Source organism: Phoenix dactylifera, chromosome 7, assembly GCF_051530095.1.
Source record: "Phoenix dactylifera cultivar Ajwa chromosome 7, Ajwa_hap1_PhDact_Kaust_v1.1, whole genome shotgun sequence".
Classification (NCBI taxonomy): Eukaryota; Viridiplantae; Streptophyta; class Magnoliopsida; order Arecales; family Arecaceae; genus Phoenix; species Phoenix dactylifera.
The window spans coordinates 9,015,396-9,040,516 of NC_143196.1; the positions used below are offsets into that span (position 1 = coordinate 9,015,396).

Here is a 25,121-nt window from a genome sequence, read left to right on the forward strand (position 1 = left end):
CAGTCCATATTATCGTCTCCATGAGCTTTCAAGGAAGCCCCACAAACAATTATAGAGCAACTCAATCAATATATCCGACAAAAAAGTGATAACTAATGCATCTAATACTTATATCAATGAATGCATCCCCATATAATTCTAATCAACAAGACCCTACCATCACTACTATCAAGACCCGCAACTCCCAATTCCACCGCTTTCTTTGATTGCAAGAATCAGGACTTTCAACACACGAGTTAGAAACATCCAGAAAAGTAATGCATCAGCATTTAGAAAAACCAAAATGATAAGATCCAAACAACAATAAGCATGAAAGAAAGGGGCCTGAAACCAGGAGGAAAGAACCAAAAAAAAATAATGGAATTGAAACAATAGCAATCAAGTTTAATCCAATGTTACATCATAAAGTGAACTTATACACCATATTTTCCTGCCCTCAAATTCTCCAGAACAACATTAACAATTGAAATAGCCATGCAGGACAAGTCAGCAGAACCTTATCTCAACAATAGACCTGGTCAGAAAAACATAGATCTCCACAGAGGAACCCCCCCACTTTGCTTTACACACTTTCACTTTTACCAAGATTAAGATACATATCATAATTAACAAAAGCAAGAATATTAAGGAGAAAAAGGAAAAAGGCTAGACAAGTTTCATAATATAGACTCTGGCTTTAGAGAGATTAAGAAAAAAAAAAATATATAAAAAGGTAAAAAAAAAAAAATCCAAGCTATAGGAGAGTAATTTACCTAGGGTAGACCTTGAAATAACCCAGAGTTAAACCACCTCCACTTTTCCCGTCTGAACTCCTCTTGAAGTAATAATAAATCTTCTTTAAAGAAAATGAATCTATGAATATTAACCCCTTCAACTCCTTTCCCTTCTTAACCATCCCAACAAACCAAAAAATATTATTTACTAAGACTCGTTAACTACTACCAATGCCCCAACTCTAGCAGCTTAGTAGAAATTTGCTCTAATTACTAAGCTACCGTCTGATCCAGCTGCATCTGTTCCAACCATGCACTGAGGACTGCAGATTGATCATGTCCATCAATCTGAGGATTAGCATTTGAAGCATCTCCATCGCCACCGCCACCAGATGGAACTGTTGCTGATGGTCCAACAGAAGTCATTGCTGCTGTAACTATTTTTTCAGGTGGAGATTCCTTCGTCAGTGAATGGACCCAGGAAAGGTCCGGCTCCTCACCACCAGACCGTAGCTCGAAAGATGAGGACCGCCTGAGCCGACCCAGCTCCTCACCATTCACTCCCCAGTCCAGGGTACCAGAGGGCAATGCCCATTTGTACCATGATGAATTCACAGGGGTGCCCACAATAGGCGATGTGCCGGAACCAAGATGACGAGAGCTGAGGCTCCGCAGTGTCTGCTGCTGCTTCTCCCGCTGCGCGAACACAGCCAAACGGGCACTCATTGGAGAGAGTGGCTCATCACCACGGGGAGACATCCTGCCAGGAGAAGGGGCACCGAGCGAAGCCCGCAAGAGAGAGGAGTGCCCAGGCAGCTGCTGGTGGTCACCAGCTTTTTGTGAGAACATATTGGTATTGATCGGTGAGAGCATGCTATGCTGCTGCTGCTGGAACTGGTTGAGGATAGCAGTTTTGTGTGATGGTGAGAAGACAGACCCCTGACCAGAACTGTACCTTGGAGATGAGGAGATCTCAGCTGAGAAAAGTTCATCAAGGTTCGATGGAGCCAGGACCTTGGACCGCCCCGCCGGCACAGAGGCAAAGCGAGAATAGCACAGATCATGAAACAGTTGCTGCCCATTGAAATCAGGCATCATTGAGAAATCATCCACTGGCATGTCTCTTGCACTCAGAGACGAGCGCAGCCTACTCGACTGGAGATTGATTCCAGCAAGGGGCAGAGTAGAAGCGTTGGGTTGTGGCCAGCATAGTGAGGAGTGGGCCATGCCGTTGGTCGACGGCGACATGGGTGGTGTGAACGGTGACATCATTGCTGAAACCGATGAGGGGGACCCAGGCATGAGACCCATCGCTGCTGCCATCTCCATCGCAGCAGAGGTGGCGGACCGGGGCGACGGCACGGCCGACCCAGTTGACATATACAAAGGACGGAGCTCCTCGTTCGTGTGAGCAAAGAAGCAGACACGGCGAGTGCAGCTGGTCCCATCCTTACAGAGGCGTGTGCGGTACTGCGCTGGGTGAAGCCAGCACTCAAACACCCCATGAGCATACTCGCACATGTCCCCCCGGCGGCATGCCCCCCCCTTGCGGAACTCAGGGCAGGGAACACAGCTGTAGTGATACTTTCTCGGGTCACGACGCCGGGCGTTCTCGCCCGGATGAACAAATGGGCACTCTGTCCAATCATGCGAGTATGCCCGCGAGCACGGCCGGACTTTGAAAGAGTACATGCGGAACTCATCAGTGGCATAGATGCTGTTCTTGATGTCCGGCAGCGATGGGTCAATTGGATACTCTTTCTTCTCAGATACGGCCGGTGGAGGCGGGTCGGTAGGAGAGGAGGACAAGTTGGAGGACGGGAATCCATCCTCCACAGGGGATGAGGACAGGGGTGGAGAGTTCGAGTTCGAGTTCGAGTTCGAGCTTGTCGTCACACGAAGAACACGCTGCTGCTGCTCCTCACCACCCGCAACACAACCAGAACCTCCAAGTAGTTGCTCAAGAACAACTTTCACATCAGTCGACTTGGGCGGCACAACAATCACGTCGGCTGGCCGGTGGCCGCTGGCATCGACAGCATTAGGATCAGCTCCAGCTGCAAGCAGAATCTTCACAGCATCAACAGCGTTCAGCGCGCCACCGGAGGCAGCGCAGTGGAGGGCAGTGGCGTTGTCGGGGCCGCAGCCCCGGTTAACGTCGACAACCGAGAGGGAAAGTATGAGACGGAGAACATCAAGGCTGCCATAGGTGGCGGCGACCATCAGTGGGGTTCGGTGCAAGAGGACCATCAGGTTGGTGCCCTTCTTGCGGCCATACCACATGCCGGCTTCATCAACAGCCGAGGGGTCCCGGTCGAGAGATCGCCGGAAGGCTTCTGCGTCGTTGTTGGCGGCGAGCTCGAGAAGGGTGGAGAAGGAGTCGTCGGTTTCGACGGTGAGGTGGTTCATCGGTTTGGCCGGGGAGGAGCTTCGGGCTTCTTCAGGGGAGGGAGACGGCGAGGGTTTAATGCGCTCCGGACCACCGCACATGCTGCGACCTGCCGGAGATCGGCTCTGGTATTCATAGGCGATTGGCGAGCCAAACACATACAGAAAAAAAGAATAAGCCTTGCTAGTCAAGAAAAAAACATTGTGCGGAAACTGAGAGTGCAGACATTTTCGCACTAGATGGTGGAGTTAGATTATCGATGAGCGAGGAAAGGGATAATATTCGATGATTTGGCGACGATGCTTTCTATAATTAACGATTTTGTAGCAAAAAGTTGGGGCAATGAAGAGATCTTTCAAAGATTAGATGAAAAAATAAGGTAAAGAACTAAATATGGTGCGAGAGTGTCAAAAATCGAATAAATACTAAAAATATCAAACTTTGGGAAGAAAAAAAGGAAGGATATTTTATTGAAAACAGCAAAACTTCGATAGATTTCTTTACAAAGAATTGTTTAAGAGATTTAAGATCCCGGAGATCAAAAACGGGTTCGAGATCGCAATCCATTTTCAGAAATCATGGAATTTCAGCGTAAAACCATATCTTAAATAACTCAACAAGATGCTAGGTAGATTTTCCGCATCACATAAGAAGCTTAGAAGTAGAAACATCTAGAAATTAAGATAGATAACCATTATAAACCAAAAAAAATCCCACAAAAATTTTAAAAACACTAAAGTTCATATCATCAAACCTCCGTAAACCATCTAAAATTCCAATAAATAGCAAAAGATCCAAATCGGAAAATTTTTCCACCATAACCCCAGAAATCTTGCCACCAACCCCTAAAAGGCGTACAACTTTCCGATACCTAACGGAGAGAAATCAGCTAAAAAAACAAGCAAAATCGTCATACTTCAGATCCTTCGCCGATCGGAGAAGCGGAACCAATGGACGGCGGAGTACGGGGTGAGCTGCTCAAAAAATCCGCCATCGCGAGGGTAATACCGGGCTTCCGTCGTGACCTCCATCACCGAGTAGCCAAAAACTCGCCGATCTAAGAATCCCCCGGGGGAGGCGAGGGAGGTGGGAGGAGGGGAAAGGGGGGCTCTCTTTTTTTTTTGCTTAAAGGGGGGCTTTCTTCGGCCAGGCTTTCGGACCCCTCTAACGTCTCCAAATTAAAACGAAATGAAACGCTGGCCAAATGACGGACAAATTTCGCATGAAATTTTAACCCCGTCTCTTTCTTTCTACCAGCTTCTTTTTTTCTACCTCGCGCGGTCGAAAGGAAATTCACTCGAAATCCGTGTTAAAAAGCAGCGGGTTAAAGACTGGAGGAATTCAAATAGGCGGTGACCGGCCGGGCCGGTGGAAAGGAGGGGCAGGTGACTGGATAAGCCGGGGAGCTGGGCGCGCGTGCGTCTCTCGGTGAGGGTGTGCTGGATTGGAATCCGAAGTTGAGTCCGCGAATCCGGTGCTCTTCCGGACTCCAGGCTGCAGTCAAATACGGTTTCTAAAGACGTCAAAAACAAACAAATAAAAATAAAACATTTAAAAAATTAAAAAACTAAAAAATTAAAATTCCATATGTACGCTGCTGTCTTTTTAATATTGACTCTATTACTTGATATTCTCACCCCGACTAAAATGCGCGTAAAGTAGATTTATGCTAAAATGTGTCAGAGGGCGGAGTTATTGAAATGATGGGCAAAATTATCATTATTATTTAAAAGATTTTGTTATGCGAATTTATTTACTTAAAGCACATCTTCTTCGGATTCTCGAAATTTCCCAAGAGGGACGTTAAGTTGGTCTTTCACCTGGAAGCCCCCACCCCCGAGTTTCCTCAAGATTAATTTTGATGGTTCAGTACTAGATAGTGGTACACGAGGCGGTGCAGGCTTCGTCATACGAGACCCTCACTCTAGGGTAGTGGCAGCGGGCGGTTGCCGGCTCTTCGACATATCAGTGCCAGAGGCGGAGTTGCGAGCTGCCTGAGCCGGCCTTTGCCATGCGCGGCGGGTACTGCGGGCTAGCTCGATCATCTTGGAGGGTGACTCATCCACTGTCATTGGATGGATTCGGCGTGAGAGCACTAGCCATCCTTTGATTCGGGATATTAGGATGATGGTGAGGGATGGTGTGGCCTTTGAGGCTAAGCATGTATTTAGGGAGGCCAATGGGACGGCTGACTGGGTAGCTGCATATGCAGCACACCATTCGGGATACGCCCTGTGGGTAGGAGAGCGGGAGCTGCCATTGGCACTACGTGAGATTTTGTATTTTGATATTCTTGGGTGTATTCGGACACGCGTTGTCTGAAGAACCCGTTTTAAGCAAAAAAAAAAAAAAAAAAAAAAAGGGAGGCAGGATGACAGTTTTGGGTTTAAGAGAGGGAAGAATTTACGAGGTGAGACTAAGCTGCAAATTGGTCGGGTTAACCTGTCATTCGACCCGATTCAATTTATTTAGACCCGATTCGATTTGTTTTGAAAAATTTATGGAGCTAGATTGGGTTCTAAAATTAGACTGTTCTTTTTTTTGAGTTGGGTCTGGATTTACTGAATTTAGACTCGATCCAATCCGACCTGACCTATTTGAAATTTAGATAATTTTAGATTTTCAATTCTACAACCTGATCCGATCTGACTCGACCCAAATTTGTAAAATTATTTGGATCTGCAGGCTGCAGCACGCGGAGGTGCAAACAAGTTCTGAAACTAGAATGGGTTGGCTCGAACCGGATTCGAATTTTTTAGGTTGGATCCAAATTATATATTGACCTGATCCAATCCGAATGACCAATTTGGTCAAAAATTGTAGCAGTAGACTCGATCCGATCCAACCTGATCTTTTATTGGATTAGGTCTAGATTCAAAATTAAAATCCGAATAAGAAACCATATTTGATTGGAGTCACCCATAATCCGATTCGATCCGATATATTTATACCCTAGGTAGGCTGATGCGAGATGAGCGTGTGGATACGTCTGAGGAGGGAAGAAGGTATTTTGGTCATTTAGAGGTCCAACTTTGGACCATGCGGAGTATTGGAGGGTATGGCAACCGTCGGTACGGCGCGCCACAGAAATAGTAATATTTGTTTGAATGTTGACTAGAAAAAGTTTACTACTTGCTTGGATAGCCTAGCAGGTTTCAACAACGTCCATTATTGCATCTTTTTGGAAGTCTTGTTAATGAGCCGAGCCGAGCCCGAGCTTGGGGAAGCTCGGACTCCGCTCGTTTCACAGAATTTGGGCTCGGGCTTGGGCTCGGTACCGAGCTCTGTATTGAGCTCGAGCTCGGGCTTATTTGGTAAAAGAAAAGCTTGGACTTGGACTCGTAAAGCTCGTTTCGAGCTTGGGCTCGAGCCCCATAACAAAAATTCATATTAAATACCACAAATGAGGCTCTTACATTATTAAAATAAGACTCATTTTCTTGGTCTCACTGTTGGTGGCTCGAGTCCATTTGGACTCGTGAGCTGCTCGGGCTCGAGCTCAAATTTAAACGAACCTCATTTTAGACTCGGGCTCGAGCTCGTTTGACTAACGAGCCGAGCTCGAGCCGAGCTTTTAACGGACCGAGCCCGAGCAGCTCGGCTCGTTAACACGCCTAGTCATTATTGATTGGTATAACAAAAGTAACGGTTTATTATTATCTGATTCTTCGTTTTTTTTGAATCAAATAATAAACGTTATAAAAAGCTCCAAGAACGCCAAGAATGGAGTAAGAATGTTGACGGTGAACTATATATGCTATAGTACAAAGACAAATCTATAAATATTAATCTTAGTTAATATTGTAATTTAAAATAATGCCAATGATAGTATGATGCGAGGCCGTTCTATAGTTTTGAACCACCGGTACGTGGCAAATGCTAGTAGCTAAAGTTGAACAATAGATGCCACTTCTGCATGGTTAGTTACAACTAATAGTATGGGAGATGAAATCTTCCATTTGTTAGTGGTTTGGCACTTAAAATTGGCTAGAATCATAAAATAATAATTTTAAAAACTTTATAACTTAAAAAATTTTAAAATCAAAGATTAAGGATTTGCCCAAGCAAGATGTGAAAAACACTGTCCTAATAATGAAATATGCCTCTCTTGTACAGATGTATGACAAGATCGCCCCCAATATGCAATAACCCGACTTAACTCAATCCTCCTCTCATAAGCATGATCGTATGGCAGGCTTAATCTAATCAATTCCTTCTATTATCCGATGAAATATTAGTAAAATAGAAAAAAAATATTGAATAATTAAATTAAAAAGAAAGTATTGCATGGGAGGCTTGATCCAATCAACTCCTTCCATTATGCAGATGAAGATTAGCAAAATAGAAAAAAATATATCGAATAATTAAATAAAAAAGTAGAAAATAAATATTTTTTTTTCACAAATATCCACCTAAAAATTTAAATTTGCATAAATATCCTCTTAAAATTTATATTTATATATGTACCCTTGTAAAATACTATTTTTGCACAAATGCCTATAACATAATGGTTCTTCTAACACCATTAATGAAAACAATATTATTTTAATTAAAAACAAAATAGGATTCTTAAATTACTTTTTTGGTCCCTGCTAGGAATCGCGATTCGCTCGTAATCGCCTTCTTCCCCCCGCAGTACCTTGTGTTCTGTGATCTCCTGAAACAACAGTATTTCACAGTGAAAAAAAAAAACTTCCTCATCTTCTTCGATTCGATTCTCCACCGCCATTGATCCTTCTTTCACTCTTCCTTTGGCCAGCCCTTTCCTCACCGCTCATCATCTGAGTGCCTCTAATCACCGATTCTTTGTCATGTCAAAGAACTCATCGCCGCTCCCTCCCCTTCGCTGAAGATCAATTCTCGTCGGTAGCCATCTCCTCACTGCTTTCAAATCTCTCCTCTTCCGAATCTATCACCGAAGCTCTTTGCGGACTCGATTCATCTTTCGAATCTCTCTTCTCTATTTATATCTTGGCCGCAGAAATTGTTCTGAAGATCAATGGCTAAACTCCAAGTAGTATTTATCTTAAAGAAAAACATTTCAATGTCATCTTGCCCTCTCTTCCCTCTTGTTGTTGTCTACTGTTCTTTTCTTATTAAACTAAACCAAAAAAATACATCATTGCATGTGTAAGAGAACAAAAATAATTGTTGTAGCTGGTTTTATTTTATTTCTATTTCTCGTTGTGCACCTATTGAAGGCCTGTTTTTTGGTTTCTAACTGCATGCCTGTTGCCCAAAGAGACAATCCAAGAGGGGGGATGAATTGGGTTTAATTAATTATTGACTAATTTAAAATAAGGTGAGTGATTAACTAAATCTATTACAAGTGAATTAGTTAGATCACTAGATGCAATGAGTGAAGAGAAAGAAAGAGATAAGGTCCAATACAAATACAGAAAGGCTTATAGTGGTTCGGAGCCAACTCTTGCTCCTACGTCCACTCCCTAAGCCGCACTTGGGTGTTCACTATAATCTCTAGGATTACAGCCGGTTGTTTTGCAAGCTCACAACATAACTTGTTGTTTTCACGAGGTCACAACGAACTCGGTCGGTTTTGACAGGCTCACCGACTATAACCACTCAATTATTTTTTCGGGTTCACAATCAAACCTAGTTGATTTTTTCCGGTTCACCAACCACAACCTTACACTGTTGGTTTTATCTTTGGCTCACCAACAAACCTTACTATCCTTGATTCAATCCCCTGATTGAATCAAGTACAAAAGCAAGAGTTTAAAGTTCACAAGGAAAGCTTCTAAAAAGCAAATATGAAATAATATAAAGGAGATTGAGTTAGAAGCTCTCAAACAGATTTGAGATGAGGAAGTGGGGGCTTCTCGATTTTTGAGTCTCCTCTTGAATGATCCGAAGAATGTAAGACAGTAGATAGAGCTTTGAATGTGAAGGAATCCCTTTTTGGTTTGAGTTGAATGCACTTTTCCCTTCTTTTGCTTGGATTCACTCTCCGGAAGCTCTTGGTAGTTAAAAAACTTTAATGCTTAAATGGAATAACTCTCTTGTTGTCTACTACTGTTCACTCTAGCTATTTAAGTGATTTCTTTCGAAAAATAGCCGTTAGAGAGTGATTTGGAGCCGTTTTGACCCGTTTGCACAATCTGACAATGTATCTGTTGGAATTGGAGTCGACTCACGCGATCTTAAGTCGACTCGTCTGTTACTGGAGTCGACTCGCGCTTTACTGGAGACGACTCCCACTATTTCAGATTTGAATTAAAGTGCATGCCTCGTCCTGGGGTCGATTCGGACCAAACTGGAGTCGACTCGCCAATAGCTGGAGACGACTCGGGCACTTAGGGGTTGGCTCGTTCTTAGGGTTTCAGAAATCCAACTTTCTATTTTTCTTCCTCGAGTCGACTCGGGTTTACTTGGAGTCGACTCGGCTGACTTGAGAGGCGACTCAAGATCTTCGAAAGACATCTCATTCTTAGAGATCGAAAAATTGATTATCTATCTTTTGAACTGTTCTTGTTGCCAAGGTGACAACCCAAGAGGGGGGGTGAATTGGGTTTTCTAAAAATTATGTTCCCTAATTTTTACTTTGAATAGACTGCAGCAGAATAATAGGATGTTATTTACTTAAGCTCTAGGCGATTACAAGTAAAGCAGTGGAAGATTAAGCTAGAGCAATTATACTATGGCTTTAGGGTGCAATTGATCTAAAATTAACTTATAGTTGTATGATCAATCTTAATCTATGTGTATGGTAAGAATGGAGTGGAAGCTAAGCAAATCACTTATAACTCTATAGAAAACAAAGCTAGAGATATTACACAATCAAGCATGAATGGAAGGCATGAAATACAAGAGATAAGACATCACAAACACAAAGATGTATAGTGGTTCGGTGCACCCCAGCACCTACATCCACTCCCCAAGACGTCTTGGGAATTTCACTATAATCCCTTAGATTACAGTCGGTTGTTTTACAAGCTCACAACCCAACTTGTTGTTTTGCGAGATCACAACGAACTCGGTCGGTTTTCACAGGCTCACCGACTAGAACCAACCGATTGTTTTCACGGGCTCACAATCCAACCCAGTTGGTTTTCCCAAAGGCTCACCAACCACAACCTTACAATGATTGTTTTCCGGGTTCACAATCAACCCAGTTGGTTTTCCCCAAAGGCTCACCAACCACAACCTTACAACGTTGGTTTTTCCCTTTGGCTCACCAACAAACCTTATCCCCTTGATTCAATCCCTTGATTGAATCAAGTTACAAGATATTAGAACAAGAGTTTAAATCAAATACAAGCTTCTCAAATAAGCAAATATAGCAAATGTAAATAAGTAAAGAAAAGAGAAGAAGCCCTCAAACTAATTTGTAGATGGAGGAACTCGGCTTCTTCTTCACTTGCCCCTCTTCTGATTTTGCACGAAGTAGAGGATCTCCGAGGCAGCACACGGATGGAGAGGAAGCTTTGGGATTCACTTGGATGCTCTTCTTCTCTCTATTTTACTTTGAATGGCCCTTTTGTGCTTATGGGAGATTTCCCTTGTAATCTCTTTCAAATCTCTTCCCTAAATGTTTTCTCCCACTTCCATCAGTTCTCCCCTAGCTCTCTTCTTGTTTTTATAGCTTTAGATGGCGTGGAAACAAGAATATAGCCGTTAGAGACAAAAATAGAGCCGTTGGACACAGTCTGCACTTCCTGACAATATTACCGTTGGGATCGGAGTCGACTCGCGCGATCAGGAGTCGACTCGCCTGTTGCAGGAGTCGGCTCGTGCTTTACTGGAGACGACTCGGCCACTGTTCCAAATTTGAATTAAAGTGCATGCCTTGACTGGGAGTCGACTCGACTTAACCCGGAGTCGACTCGCCAACATCTGGAGCTGACTTGGCATCTTCGGAGTCGGCTCATCCACTGAAGTCCGTGGATCCAATTTTGAATTTTGTCCTCTCGAGTCGACTCGACTGTCCTGGGAGTCGACTCGAATCTCAGAGCCCGAACTCCCGATCCTCTGTTCTTTTGGCTCGTCCAGTCTTGGAGTCGACTCGAACTTCCTTGGAGTCGACTCGGCTCTCAGTTTGCGAAACTTGGTCTTCTGCCTTTTTGATGTGAAGCTGTCTTGGAGTCGACTCGAGCTGTCTGGGAGTCGACTCGAATCTCAGAGGCAGTAACTTGGTTTTCTGTCTATTGATGGTTGCGGAGTCTCGGAGTCGACTCGTGCAATGCGGGAGTCGACTCGAATCTCAGAGTCCCAAAAATGCTCTCTGACTTTTTCCTTGTGTTCCGCTGAGAGTCGACTCATGCTTTCTTTGGAGTCGACCTGCCAACCATCGGAGTCGACTCGCGTTCCACTGGAGTCGACTCGAATCTCAGACCCAAAAACTGCTCTCTGACTTTTCTGCCTGTGACTCCTAGGAGTCGACTCATACTTCTCCGGAGTCGACTCATACTTCTCCGGAGTCGACTCGAATTCCACTGGAGTCGACTCGAAGACTGTTCTTTTGAATTTTTCTTTTGATTTTACTCCTCCAATTTGAATCCTTTGAACTTTAAACTTTGGGCCAATAAATTGTAGCTTTCTTCCAACTTGAGAGCTTTGGAGGCCTTCTTGTGTTCTTCCAACTTGCTATGTTCCTTGCAAAATAAATATCTTTTTCCTTGCAACATAAACATTAGTATCTATACTTCAAGGTTTTGTGATCATCAAATCAATCTATGAATCAATCTTTGGGTCATCAATCTCCCCCTTTTTGATGATGACAAAACTTGGAGTATATGCAATATAAAAGATATTGATTTCTAGAAGTAATACATAGCTAAGTTGCATGAAGTAGAAAACATATATATTTAAAAACATACTTCATGATAATGCTTTAGATTTAATCAGCTTAACACAATCAACATATTTAAATTTTAAGCTGATTTGTATTCAATTCAAAGTAATAAAGCATTCTGAGTATATAGCATATACTTAGATATTTCTCCCCCTTTTTGACAACATCAAAAAGATAGTGAAACATTAAGTACAAAGATCAGAGCAGAACACATCGAGTGTGAATTCAAGAGGTTTTTTTAATTTGATACCACAGATAGTTTTCTAATCAAGTGTAGGTGGAATCTTCCTTAGGTTAATTCAAGAAGTACCACAAATGATATTCAAGGAAAAATATGAGTGGAAATCTAACCTCTCTTCACTAAGTATGAAAGCTTGTTCATTTAAGACCTTTTGCCCAATCTATTAAGTATTTTATCAACATGAGAGCAATTTAATTAATTTTCAGAGTAAAAGATCAAAACTTATATATTTGGAAAAATATATCATCATGTTGGATCATTAATTCTTAATGACTTCAAAGTTCTTTTATGATAATAAGAGCATTGGGGCACAAATACCAAAATATGAGTTTATGCAATTTTTGATACATCTTTGAGCTCTTTTAAAGACTTTCTTTTATTCCTTTAGAAAATAAGCACAATTTGATACATAAAATAATGAATTGGCACAAAATAGAAGTTCTAAAGAGCAAGCCAATTAAAACTCATTAGTGAGGTTCAAAATAGATTTTCTAAGAGATACTCAAGAAAATTTAATACATTGTTCTCCCCCTGTTTTATTAAATTAGAGGCTCTTAAGATTTGTAATTTGGTTCATGAGTGATGCATAAGATATACTAACCAAATAACACGCCTCAAGGTGTATCATAAAGATTTTCAGATTTAAATTTCAGATGATACATATTGGAGAGTATTAGGATTACTTTTCATTTAGTATTCTTTCTCTCTCCTTTAGCTATAGATTTATGCAATTAAGTCCAATAAGACCTCTCCTTCTGAAATTTTCTTTCTCCCCCTCAATTGATCATTCCATTTAAGAGTTTAGAATCCTAAGATAATGTTCAACAAAATTGTCAATCTCAAAAATATATTTTCTATAAGTTTCAGCTTATTTTCATAAGACTCAAGGTTTGAGATAAGACAACCTTTATAGAACGCATCTCAAGGTAATTAAAGCATGTCTTGCAATATAAGGAGGTTCATCAAAATCAATCCATAAAATTCAAAGCATGCATCAAAATAAAGTGTCTTTGGGATAGGATACTGAATATCTAAAGCTCCCCCTCAAAAGATGCATTCTTCTTTAATCATTTTAAATTGTTGAATTTCAGATTATAGTGATAAACGTGAATAACAATGAAATCCTGTAATATCGAGAATGTAGAGTAATCTAGTATTATTCCAAAATTTGTAGTAATTACTCTTTCTAATCCTTTACGAACAAGTTATGCTTTCTCTTAATCTTAGAGAAAATGTATAGAAATATCAATCAAAAAATGATTCATTTGAAGCTTAGTTTCTTTCAACCGCATTTACATTTTCTTTCTTTTAGAATCATTTGAGTGAGCTGAAATATTTCTAGTTTTAAGATCATTCACTCTATTGATGGAAGTTTTTAATAATGTAGGGGAGAAAAACATATAGATGATCATTGAGGTATATATATTTATAGAACTCAATTTCTTAATCATAGTTTTTCAGCAATGTATACATGAAACACAATAAATCCTTTTAATATCAAAATAAAATCATATATTTAGAAATTTTTGTTTGCAATCAAGATCATCGAAAGACACATCATTTGAACCAATATTAGTATACTTTGAAGATAAGAAATGATATGTTTCTGATGCGTATCGGAGCAATCAACCAAGGCATCAAAATTAATTCTGTTTTTCTTACATTAAGAATTTATTTAAAAATCATATTGAGTTTAAGCTTTTATATAAAATCAGATTCTGAATTACATAAGGATGTTCAATAGAGGCTTTCAAAATCATAATTTGAGATATGTATCTTCCACATTGTAGCTCATCTTAGATCATTACGATTGAAAACACATATTTCAAACATATAAGAGCATATTCAGAATATTTGTATTTATGTTGAATCTTGGTGAGAATTAGAACATTATATACTAAAATTAGGCAAGTTGAAAGATAAAACAAAATCAATTCATTTTTCCTAAATAGATATATCCTTCTCTTCCCCCCCTTTTTTTTACAAATTTTATTCTACTTTCAGATTTTAGAGATGATTGTGAATGACAAATCTGAAATAAAATAAAAATAACTTCATATAGTACTTCAAACATTCAATCATGGAACATTACAAAATATTGGAAATTCATAATTCAGAATATCAGGCCACATGCAAAATATGTTATGTGTTAAGTCATGCATTAAAATAATAAGAACACGCATGTCAAGGATCAAAGTCAATTCTTTTCAAATAAACTCCCCCTATTTAAATATAATCTTGCATTGATTTCATCCTTAAATTATGTTTTCAAGTGATAAAAAAAGATGACTTGATTCTTCTTATATACTTTCATTTACTTTGTCTTTCATTTTTTTTTTACTTTCTTATGCTCTATACTCTATTTACTCCCTATCCGGTGGAGTTGGGAAGGGGCACGAGGTACTACCACTAGCCTCCCTCTTGTGCCGTCCCTAATATACCCTACACCGAATAGTTGGGTCAAATAGTGCCGGGTACTACCACTAGCCTCCCCATTGGCACCATCCCTATGATGAGCAATATAGAAAGGTTAAAATGTTCACTCCAAACTCTCCCTGTTTGAGTGTAATTAATTATAGATTTTATCCCTTCCAAATGTGCCGAATATATTATGCTTGTTTTGCTTTTCCTTAAGATTGAAGTACTTGCCTTTGCTCAGATTTTTCATCTCTTGAACAATGTCCATTTTCTTTTCTTTATCTCTCTCTCTTTTTGTCATTCTCAAGTAATTTACATGAAAGAGTAGAATAAAGAGATAATCTTATGTATCATATAGATGTATATGATGCAAACAATATTTTTATTGTGCTCAAGGATTCATAACTTCTCACAAGTTATTTTACATCAAAATTTTAAGCATATACTTGTGTATTTCATGGTTATGACATAGGCAAAGATATATTTTAGTTTGGGCAGACCATGAAATAGTTTCTAAAAGTATAAGTCAGTCAATACACATATAGACATGATATCAAAAATTAATAATTAAAGAATTTAATCATGCCATAATAAGATTTAAGTTACTGACTTTGCTCAATTAATTTGTGAGAAAGGTATCTAAAATTACCTATTCATTATATATTCTTCAGGCCAAACTAGATTTCTTATGTGTGAACTTTTGACTGAAGAAGATCCTTTCTCTTGTTTGCATGTGAATGTTTATTGTATCTTACATGAAGATATCCTTCAAGTTGAAATCTCTCATTTTTCTTTCTTGAAGGAAGGTCATTAGTTTCTTTAAGATACAAAGCATTCATCCAACATAAATATTTTTTAACTAGATGACTCAATATAAGATATGACAATAGTAGCATGTTGAGTCACTTTACTCAAGAGATTTCCTAAATATAAGCAGGCACATATCACTTGAACTAAAGAGATAGATTCATTAACCAAGATAGTTCAAGGACAAGCATGTGAGGCAATAGACAGATTTATCAAGGTCAAATCAATTTAGTTTAGATTCTATTTGCTTAAGATAATTATCAATAAGATGTGTTAACTAAGTTTTAATCAACTTATCTTAAACGTTTGTTTCTATCAAAATTCAGATTATGACTTATTTGTTATTAATAAAATATGATTAATTAAAGTTAGATTGAAGTCTTGCACAAGGTCACATAATGAGCATACAATCTGGTCTACTAGCTGTATGATAAAATAATTATTCTATCATGCTTCAATACAGCTTTAACACAATAGATCTACTTTGCTCATCCTTTTCAAATTCTACAAGATGGGGTCATAGATATACCTTCTTCATGCCAATCTTCTATAAGAGTTTTCTTGTGGACTAACGTTGGTCAATGAAGATCCCCTTTCCTGTTTGTCTTAATTTGGAGTTTGAGAGAAGATGTTAATTCATTCATCATATTTATTTCAAACTCACCTTACATGAGCTAAGTAAAATCTTCATATAACTCTTCATTAGTAGAACCAAAAATGATGTCATCAATGCATACTTTGAGCAAATAAGATGCCACAAGTCCTTCTTTTTGATGTATAGATTTATCACTAATACTTTTTATCAAAAAGGTTACTTAAGCTTTTATATATCATGCTTTTGATGCTTGTTCCAAATCACATATTGCTTTATCATATATGTAATGAGTGTTTTCAAATATGGTGGTTATCTAACATATATAAAGTAAGCACATAGGAGTCCATTTTACACACTCACTTGATAGGATATAACGTTTATAAAGCAAACAAATGATAAAGGTGATTTTTACTTCTAATCATGCAAGAATCTTATCAAGATCTATTTCATCTTTTCTTGATTTAATCTTCTAGTAGTCATCATTAAGTGTATATCTGAAAAAAATCCAATTTGGTTCTAATTAACAAGTTTTTCAGATTGTTATATGTAAAAGATTTAACCATATAATTTGATTTTAGTATTTTGATAATAGATCATTAGTCTCATAAAGAATAAAATGAATTGATACTTCTACAACTAGAATTTTTCATGAATGTTCTATATGCATTGCTTGATGAATGATATCCAAGGATAGAAATATCTTTATTAGATTTGGCATAATTTTTCAAGAGAACATATCAAGCATAACATGTACGACTGAAAAATATGAAAGATATGCAATGGTTCATTTTCCATTTTTCAGAAGATCAAAAGGAGTTTTCATCAAAAATAGATCTAATAGAAATCATATGTGTTGCTGGAAATTGGACCCGGGGGCCGCCGCGAAGCCGGAGAAGGAGGAGCTCCGCTGCTGCAGGGGGCGGACGGCGGTGCGCCGGCCGGCTGCGTCCTCCACCGCGGGGGGTGTGCGAGCGCCCGAAGAGGGGTGGTGCGTCCAGTCCTGTCCTGTCCTGCAAAAAAGCCGGTGGCCGGGCTCCCCGGCGCCGGCCCTCCGATGCCTAAGTCAGAGGGGGCAAGTATGTGGAGAGAGCAGGGAGGAGAGTATGTGGAGAAGACAGAGAGAGCTTCGGGTTTTTCCTCCCGTTTTTGGTCCCCCCTCCCTTTTCCCTCCAGGTTTCCTTTTATAGGAGGATTTTTGTTACCTGGGAGGTGACAGGAGGTTTGTCCTGTTTTGTAATAATTGGGCACCATGTGGCCCATTAATGGCGTAATGGAGAACGGGACCGGATCAGACCGGAATCAGGGAGTTGTCACGGTCGATCGGACCTGTTGGAGTGGTTGAACCGCCGGCTGCGGTGGGCCTGGGGTCCGTAGATGGTAAGTGCATTTATTACCGAATGAACCGGCGGTCAGGGAGAGCCATACGTTCTGATGGTTCAGTGATCCGGAGATCGTCTTGGGCCGTGTTCATTAAATGCCTGAGTGCATCGGAGACTTGAGGGAGTCTCATGCATTAATGGCAGGTCGTGCCGAACGCCTGAGGAGATCTTATGCCTTGATGGCTTGGAGATAGTGACAGGTCGCAAGCCGTAGGAGTTGTCAAGTCCCTTGGACTTTAGGTGGAGGTTGAACATTTGGTTAAGGCATCGGCTCGGCAAGGGTGCCGAGCCGAGCTGATCGCCCAATGGGGCGCCCTGCGGCGGGGCTGCTTTGAGTACTCCTGGTCGGCGCCCTTTAGGCGAGCACCTTCTAGCAGAGCGCCTCGGCGCTGTCTTTGGTCGGCACTTTCTAACCGAGCAACTTATTTTGGTTGGGCACCTCTTGGCGCGCACTCTGGTCGGCGCCTTCTAGTCGAGCGCCTTCCTGGTCGGCATCCTTTGGCCGAGCAGCTTTCTGGTCGGCGATCTTTGGCCGAGCAGCTCTCCGTTCGGGACTCTTTGGCCGAGCAACTTTCCGGCTGGCGCTCTTCGGCCGAGCGCCTCCGTGAATGTACGGCTTGGGGTTCTTCCCCTAACACTACCCCCCGACTTCCGAGTCCGAGCTGCTTTTTGGCTCGGGCGAAGGAAGTAGTTCAGTCATCGATCGTCCTGGTGCTGTGAGCGTTCTTACACCAAGGCGACTGAAGACGCTTTTTCTGCTCGGAGTCCTTTCTTTGGGGACGTCGGCAGAGAAATCCAATAATGGGTAATGTAAGAACATTAAATAAATGGATACCTTGTACCGTATGCGTCCTTGCGCCGAGACGACTGAAGACGCTTCTCTGCTCGGACTCCGTTCTTCGAGGACGTCGGCAGAGAAATCCAATAATAGGTAATGTGAAGACATTAAATAAATAGGTACCTTGTACCGTATGCGTCCTTGCGCCGAGGCGACTGAAGACGCTTCTCTGCTCGGACTCCGTTCTTCGAGGACGTCGGCAGAGAAATCCAATAATGGGTAATGTAAAAACATTAAATAAATGGGTACCTTGTACCGTATGCGTCCTTGCGCCGAGGCGACTGAAGACGCTTCTCTGCTCGGACTCCGTTCTTCGAGGACGTCGGCAGAGAAATCCAATAATGGGTAATGTAAAAAGCGTCGGCAGAGAGGCGTTGGAAGCCCCTTTGCTTCTTAGCTTCATGGTAGCGAACTCGGTCCCTTCCTCTAGCGCCAACTGTTGCTGGAAATTGGACCCGGGGGCCGCCGCGAAGCCGGAGAAGGAGGAGCTCCGCTGCTGCAGGGGGCGGACGGCGGTGCGCCGGCCGGCTGCGTCCTCCACCGCGGGGGGTGTGCGAGCGCCCGAAGAGGGGTGGTGCGTCCAGTCCTGTCCTGTCCTGCAAAAAAGCCGGTGGCCGGGCTCCCCGGCGCCGGCCCTCCGATGCCTAAGTCAGAGGGGGCAAGTATGTGGAGAGAGCAGGGAGGAGAGTATGTGGAGAAGACAGAGAGAGCTTCGGGTTTTTCCTCCCGTTTTTGGTCCCCCCTCCCTTTTCCCTCCAGGTTTCCTTTTATAGGAGGATTTTTGTTACCTGGGAGGTGACAGGAGGTTTGTCCTGTTTTGTAATAATTGGGCACCATGTGGCCCATTAATGGCGTAATGGAGAACGGGACTAGATCAGACCGGAATCAGGGAGTTGTCACGGTCGATCGGACCTGTTGGAGTGGTTGAACCGCCGGCTGCGGTGGGCCTGGGGTCCGTAGATGGTAAGTGCATTTATTACCGAATGAACCGGCGGTCAGGGAGAGCCATACGTTCTGATGGTTCAGTGATCCAGAGATCGTCTTGGGCCGTGTTCATTAAATGCCTGAGTGCATCGGAGACTTGAGGGAGTCTCATGCATTAATGGCAGGTCGTGCCGAACGCCTGAGGAGATCTTATGCCTTGATGGCTTGGAGATAGTGACAGGTCGCAAGCCGTAGGAGTTGTCAAGTCCCTTGGACTTTAGGCGGAGGTTGAACATTTGGTTAAGGCATCGGCTCGGCAAGGGTGCCGAGCCGAGCTGATCGCCCAATGGGGCGCCCTGCGGCGGGGCTGCTTTGAGTACTCCTGGTCGGCGCCCTTTAGGCGAGCACCTTCTAGCAGAGCGCCTCGGCGCTGTCTTTGGTCGGCACTTTCTAACCGAGCAGCTTATTTTGGTTGGGCACCTCTTGGCGCGCACTCTGGTCGGCGCCTTCTAGTCGAGCGCCTTCCTGGTCGGCATCCTTTGGCCGAGCAGCTTTCTGGTCGGCGATCTTTGGCCGAGCAGCTCTCCGTTCGGCACTCTTTGGCCGAGCAACTTTCCGGCTGGCGCTCTTCGGCCGAGCGCCTCCGTGAATATACGGCTTGGGGTTCTTCCCCTAACAATATGTATGACAAGCAGTGATGATAGCTTTTTTTTTAAAAAAATCATTTAAGTAGATGACTATCATACACAATTGTCTTTTTCATTTCTTCAAGAATTCTATTAATCCTATTTTACTTAAGGTGTCCTTGGTGCTGAAAATATTATTTTTCTGTGCACAACTTAACACAAAATTGGTTTTCAATCACTATGCCATGATACTTCTTTTGCTTTCATAGTTTGCAAACCTTTTTCATTTGATCCCTTTCACAAGATTTAGCAAATGTAGAAAATACTTTAATTTTACTTGCCAAAAACAAATCCAATGTAAGCTTGTGAAAACTTAGTGATGGAAACAACATCTCTAGATTTAGAAATTATTTTTGTTTGTTTCCTTAGTTAGCATGCATAGTAAAACTTTGACCTTTAAGAGGATAATCTAAGTAAACCTATGGCAAGGTCTTTTGAGATTAAGTACATACTAGCATGAGCTGATTTCATATGCCAAATGTGGTTTCTTTAATCTTGGTATTCATAGTGCATATATTCAAAAGCATACCAAGTACACATTATCATATCTATGATTAATAAACAATAATGCCATAGATAAAAACTCTCAATCAAGCATATAGAGAATTCATAGAGTTATTCTTAATAAGTTGATTAATTATTTAGCACCTTATCCACTAGTGAGTAAAATGAAATGATTTGATTATATTTCCAAAAGTATTTTCTATATCACAAAATTGATCACTACTAGCAAATCATATCAAATACTAAAGCACAAATAATGATGAGATGCAAGAATTACTGATTTCATTATTATTTTTTTTTTGTTAATAACTTTTTAAGTTTCTTTATGTTCCATGGGTACCTTGGTACACCTATGTGTACATCCTAATTTTCTCATTTTGGGTACCCAAGCTTGCTTGAGTCCTTGAGAGTTAGGACATATGGTTCCTTTTGGAACCCATATCTGTTTAATAGTAATAACTTTACCATTTGATTTAATTATACTAGAACGATAGGTAAAGTTGTTATTTCCATCCTTTTCATTTTTGAAATAAGTTATCTTATTTAATGGTTTGCTTGGTAAATTGATAACCTTTTTCTCTAGAGATTTATGGCTAAGTGAAGGAGTCAAGCTAAATTTTGATTTATCAAAATCAGCATGTTGGCTTTCAAACATCATTTTTAATCTTTCTGAGCTTACGGTGAATTTGTTAATGCAAGATTTTAATTGATTAATTTCTTCGCTTAAGTTTTGATTTTCTTTAATTAAGCTATGATTTTTCTGAATCAATTCTTCTGAAAATGACCTTAAGCATTCATTTTCAGAATTTAGTTTCTCTTGTATTTCATCATTAGAATTTTTTTCTTTTGAAATTTTCAGATTTAGTTTCTTAAGATTTTTATTCTTTACAGCTAATTTTCTACATTCACCATACAAATCATGAAAAGCATTTAATAATTCATCATAAGAAAATTCTTCTTGAAAATTATTTGATGTAAGAGTAGATTCAGTTTTTACCTTGTCTTCTTGTGCCATAAAGCACAAGTCAGTTACCTCTTGTAGTTTCTTGGAGCTAATATCATCATTGTTGCTCCTAACCTTTATTTTTTGGCTTGACTCTTTCTTGGTCAAGGCTTTCTTCCTTTTTATCTCTTTCTTCCTTTCTTCTTGCTTCCTCTTTTTCCTTGTCTTTAGGAAGCTGATTTGCCTCGGAGTCGACTCGGACCTTATTGGAGTCGACTCGGCTAGCTTGGGAGTCGACTCGGAACTACTTGGAGTCGACTCGTTCACAGGGTCTTCAAGACTGTGTCTCTGCCTTTCAGACTGTTCTTCTCTAGGAGTCGACTCGAACAAACTGGGAGTCGACTCGGCTACTGTGGAGGATTCTGCAATCTCATTGTTAGTACGCAATTGAAGCACATGTGAGCTAATCTGAGATTTATCATAAATAGTTTCTAAAGTATCCCAGATCTCCTTAGCAGATAAGCATGCAGAAATTTCATTAAACTTCGTTTCATGAATAGCACAATATAATATGTTCATAGCATTAGCATTCAATTGTGCTAAGTCATTTTCATTAATAGTTTTAGAGAGTGTATGAAGGTCATTTATCATGATTTTCCATAGATAATAGTTTTGTGATTGAATAAAAATGCGCATGCGTGCTTTCCAATATGTGTAGTCTATGCCATTAAACAGTGGAGGCCTATTAATTAACTGTCCCTCTCCTAGAAAACTATCTATTTGAGTTGTCATGATCTTTGGCTCTTGATCGTGAGATCAATAATTAATCTTGAGCACCTGCTCTGATACCACTTGTTGCCCAAGGTGACAACCCAAGAGGGGGGTGAATTGGGTTTTCTAAAAATTATGTTCCCTAATTTTTACTTTGAATAGACTGCAGCAGAATAATAGGATGTTATTTACTTAAGCTCTAGGCGATTACAAGTAAAGCAGTGGAAGATTAAGCTAGAGCAATTATACTATGGCTTTAGGGTGCAATTGATCTAAAATTAACTTATAGTTGTATGATCAATCTTAATCTATGTGTATGGTAAGAATGGAGTGGAAGCTAAGCAAATCACTTATAACTCTATAGAAAACAAAGCTAGAGATATTACACAATCAAGCATGAATGGAAGGCATGAAATACAAGAGATAAGACATCACAAACACAAAGATGTATAGTGGTTCGGTGCACCCCAGCACCTACATCCACTCCCCAAGACCTCTTGGGAATTTCACTATAATCCCTTAGATTACAGTCGGTTGTTTTACAAGCTCACAACCCAACTTGTTGTTTTGCGAGATCACAACGAACTCGGTCGGTTTTCACAGGCTCACCGACTAGAACCAACCGATTGTTTTCACGGGCTCACAATCCAACCCAGTTGGTTTTCCCAAAGGCTCACCAACCACAACCTTACAATGATTGTTTTCCGGGTTCACAATCAACCCAGTTGGTTTTTCCCAAAGGCTCACCAACCACAACCTTACAACGTTGGTTTTTCCCTTTGGCTCACCAACAAACCTTATCCCCTTGATTCAATCCCTTGATTGAATCAAGTTACAAGATATTAGAACAAGAGTTTAAATCAAATACAAGCTTCTCAAATAAGCAAATATAGCAAATGTAAATAAGTAAAGAAAAGAGAAGAAGCCCTCAAACTAATTTGTAGATGGAGGAACTCGGCTTCTTCTTCACTTGCCCCTCTTCTGATTTTGCACGAAGTAGAGGATCTCCGAGGCAGCACACGGATGGAGAGGAAGCTTTGGGATTCACTTGGATGCTCTTCTTCTCTCTATTTTACTTTGAATGGCCCTTTTGTGCTTATGGGAGATTTTCCTTGTAATCTCTTTCAAATCTCTTCCCTAAATGTTTTCTCCCACTTCCATCAGTTCTCCCCTAGCTCTCTTCTTGTTTTTATAGCTTTAGATGGTGTGGAAACAAGAATATAGCCGTTAGAGACAAAAATAGAGCCGTTGGACACAGTCTGCACTTCCTGACAATATTACCGTTGGGATCGGAGTCGACTCGCGCGATCAGGAGTCGACTCGCCTGTTGCAGGAGTCGGCTCGTGCTTTACTGGAGACGACTCGGCCACTGTTCCAAATTTGAATTAAAGTGCATGCCTTGACTGGGAGTCGACTCGACTTAACCCGGAGTCGACTCGCCAACATCTGGAGCTGACTTGGCATCTTCGGAGTCGGCTCATCCACTGAAGTCCGTGGATCCAATTTTGAATTTTGTCCTCTCGAGTCGACTCGACTGTCCTGGGAGTCGACTCGAATCTCAGAGCCCGAACTCCCGATCCTCTGTTCTTTTGGCTCGTCCAGTCTTGGAGTCGACTCGAACTTCCTTGGAGTCGACTCGGCTCTCAGTTTGTGAAACTTGGTCTTCTGCCTTTTTGATGTAAAGCTGTCTTGGAGTCGACTCGAGCTGTCTGGGAGTCGACTCGAATCTCAGAGGCAGTAACTTGGTTTTCTGTCTGTTGATGGTCGCGGAGTCTCGGAGTCGACTCGTGCAATGCGGGAGTCGACTCGAATCTCAGAGTCCCAAAAATGCTCTCTGACTTTTTCCTTGTGTTCCGCTGAGAGTCGACTCATGCTTTCTTTGGAGTCGACCTGCCAACCATCGGAGTCGACTCGCGTTCCACTGGAGTCGACTCGAATCTCAGACCCGAAAACTGCTCTCTGACTTTTCTGCCTGTAACTCCTAGGAGTCGACTCATACTTCTCCGGAGTCGACTCATACTTCTCCGGAGTCGACTCGAATTCCACTGGAGTCGACTCGAAGACTGTTCTTTTGAATTTTTCTTTAGATTTTACTCCTCCAATTTGAATCCTTTGAACTTTAAACTTTGGGCCAATAAATTGTAGCTTTCTTCCAACTTGAGAGCTTTGGAGGCCTTCTTGTGTTCTTCCAACTTGCTATGTTCCTTGCAAAATAAATATCTTTCTCCTTGCAACATAAACATTAGTATCTATACTTCAAGGTTTTGTGATCATCAAAATCAATCTATGAATCAATCTTTGGGTCATCAGTTCTGCCTCGGAGTCGACTCGGGTTTTGTTGGAGTCGACTCGGCTAACTTGGGGGTCGACTCTAAAACACTTAGAGTCGACTCGTTCGTAGGATTTCCAAAACTGAATCTCTACCTTTCAGACTGCTTTCCTCTGGAAGTCGACTCGGACAAACTGGGAGTCGACTCGGCTGATGTGGGAGACGACTCGAAGTCTTCGCGAGTCGGCTCACCAACAGGGTCTCAAAAACTGTCTTTTTGTCAGCTTTGCCATAGAGTCGACTCGGGATCATCTGGAGTCGACTCGCCAAGCATCGGAGTCGACTCACAATCTTTTGGAGTCGACTCGTTAACAAGGTCTAAAATTCATCATTCTGTCTTTCTGTCTGTTCTCAGTCGGAGTCAATTCGAAAAGTTCTGGAGTCGACTCAAAGAGTTCTGAAGTCTACTCAAGCTTGTGCCAGAAACTCCAAGTGTGCAGGAGTCGACTCGCAAGGTTCAGGAGTCGACTCGTGATGCAGACTTTGGTTCAAATAGAGTTCAATACTTAACCAAAATACTCTAAACCAAAGCTCAAGGCACTTAGACAGAATTTAATAAAGATTTTTCTGAAATACTAGATTGAATTCATTAGAACAATATAAGATATGCTCAAATGCTTTGAGCTCATCAAAATCAATTAAGGATTTACTCAATCACTCCACAATCTCTCCCTTTTTTATGATGACAAAACATTGAGTATTTATAAAGTGAATTACTCATTAAAGAAATGATTCAAGGTAAAGTTTTGAAATGAATTCAAATGTCTAGTTA

The 25,121-nt window shown here is 41.2% G+C and overlaps 1 protein-coding gene across 1 annotated transcript; it reads right to left on the reverse strand.

Annotated features, from left to right (window-relative positions):
• Window positions 1-341: 341 nt before the first annotated feature.
• LOC103715931 (zinc finger CCCH domain-containing protein 24) lies at window positions 342-4,304 on the reverse strand. Its single transcript, XM_008803731.6, has 2 exons — window positions 4,019-4,304; window positions 342-3,227 (listed from the first exon to the last, which is right to left on the reverse strand). The coding sequence occupies exons 1-2, from the start codon at window positions 4,094-4,096 to the stop codon at window positions 987-989; spliced, it is 2,319 nt and encodes a 772-aa protein (XP_008801953.3). The 5' UTR covers window positions 4,097-4,304; the 3' UTR covers window positions 342-986.
• Window positions 4,305-25,121: the final 20,817 nt, after the last annotated feature.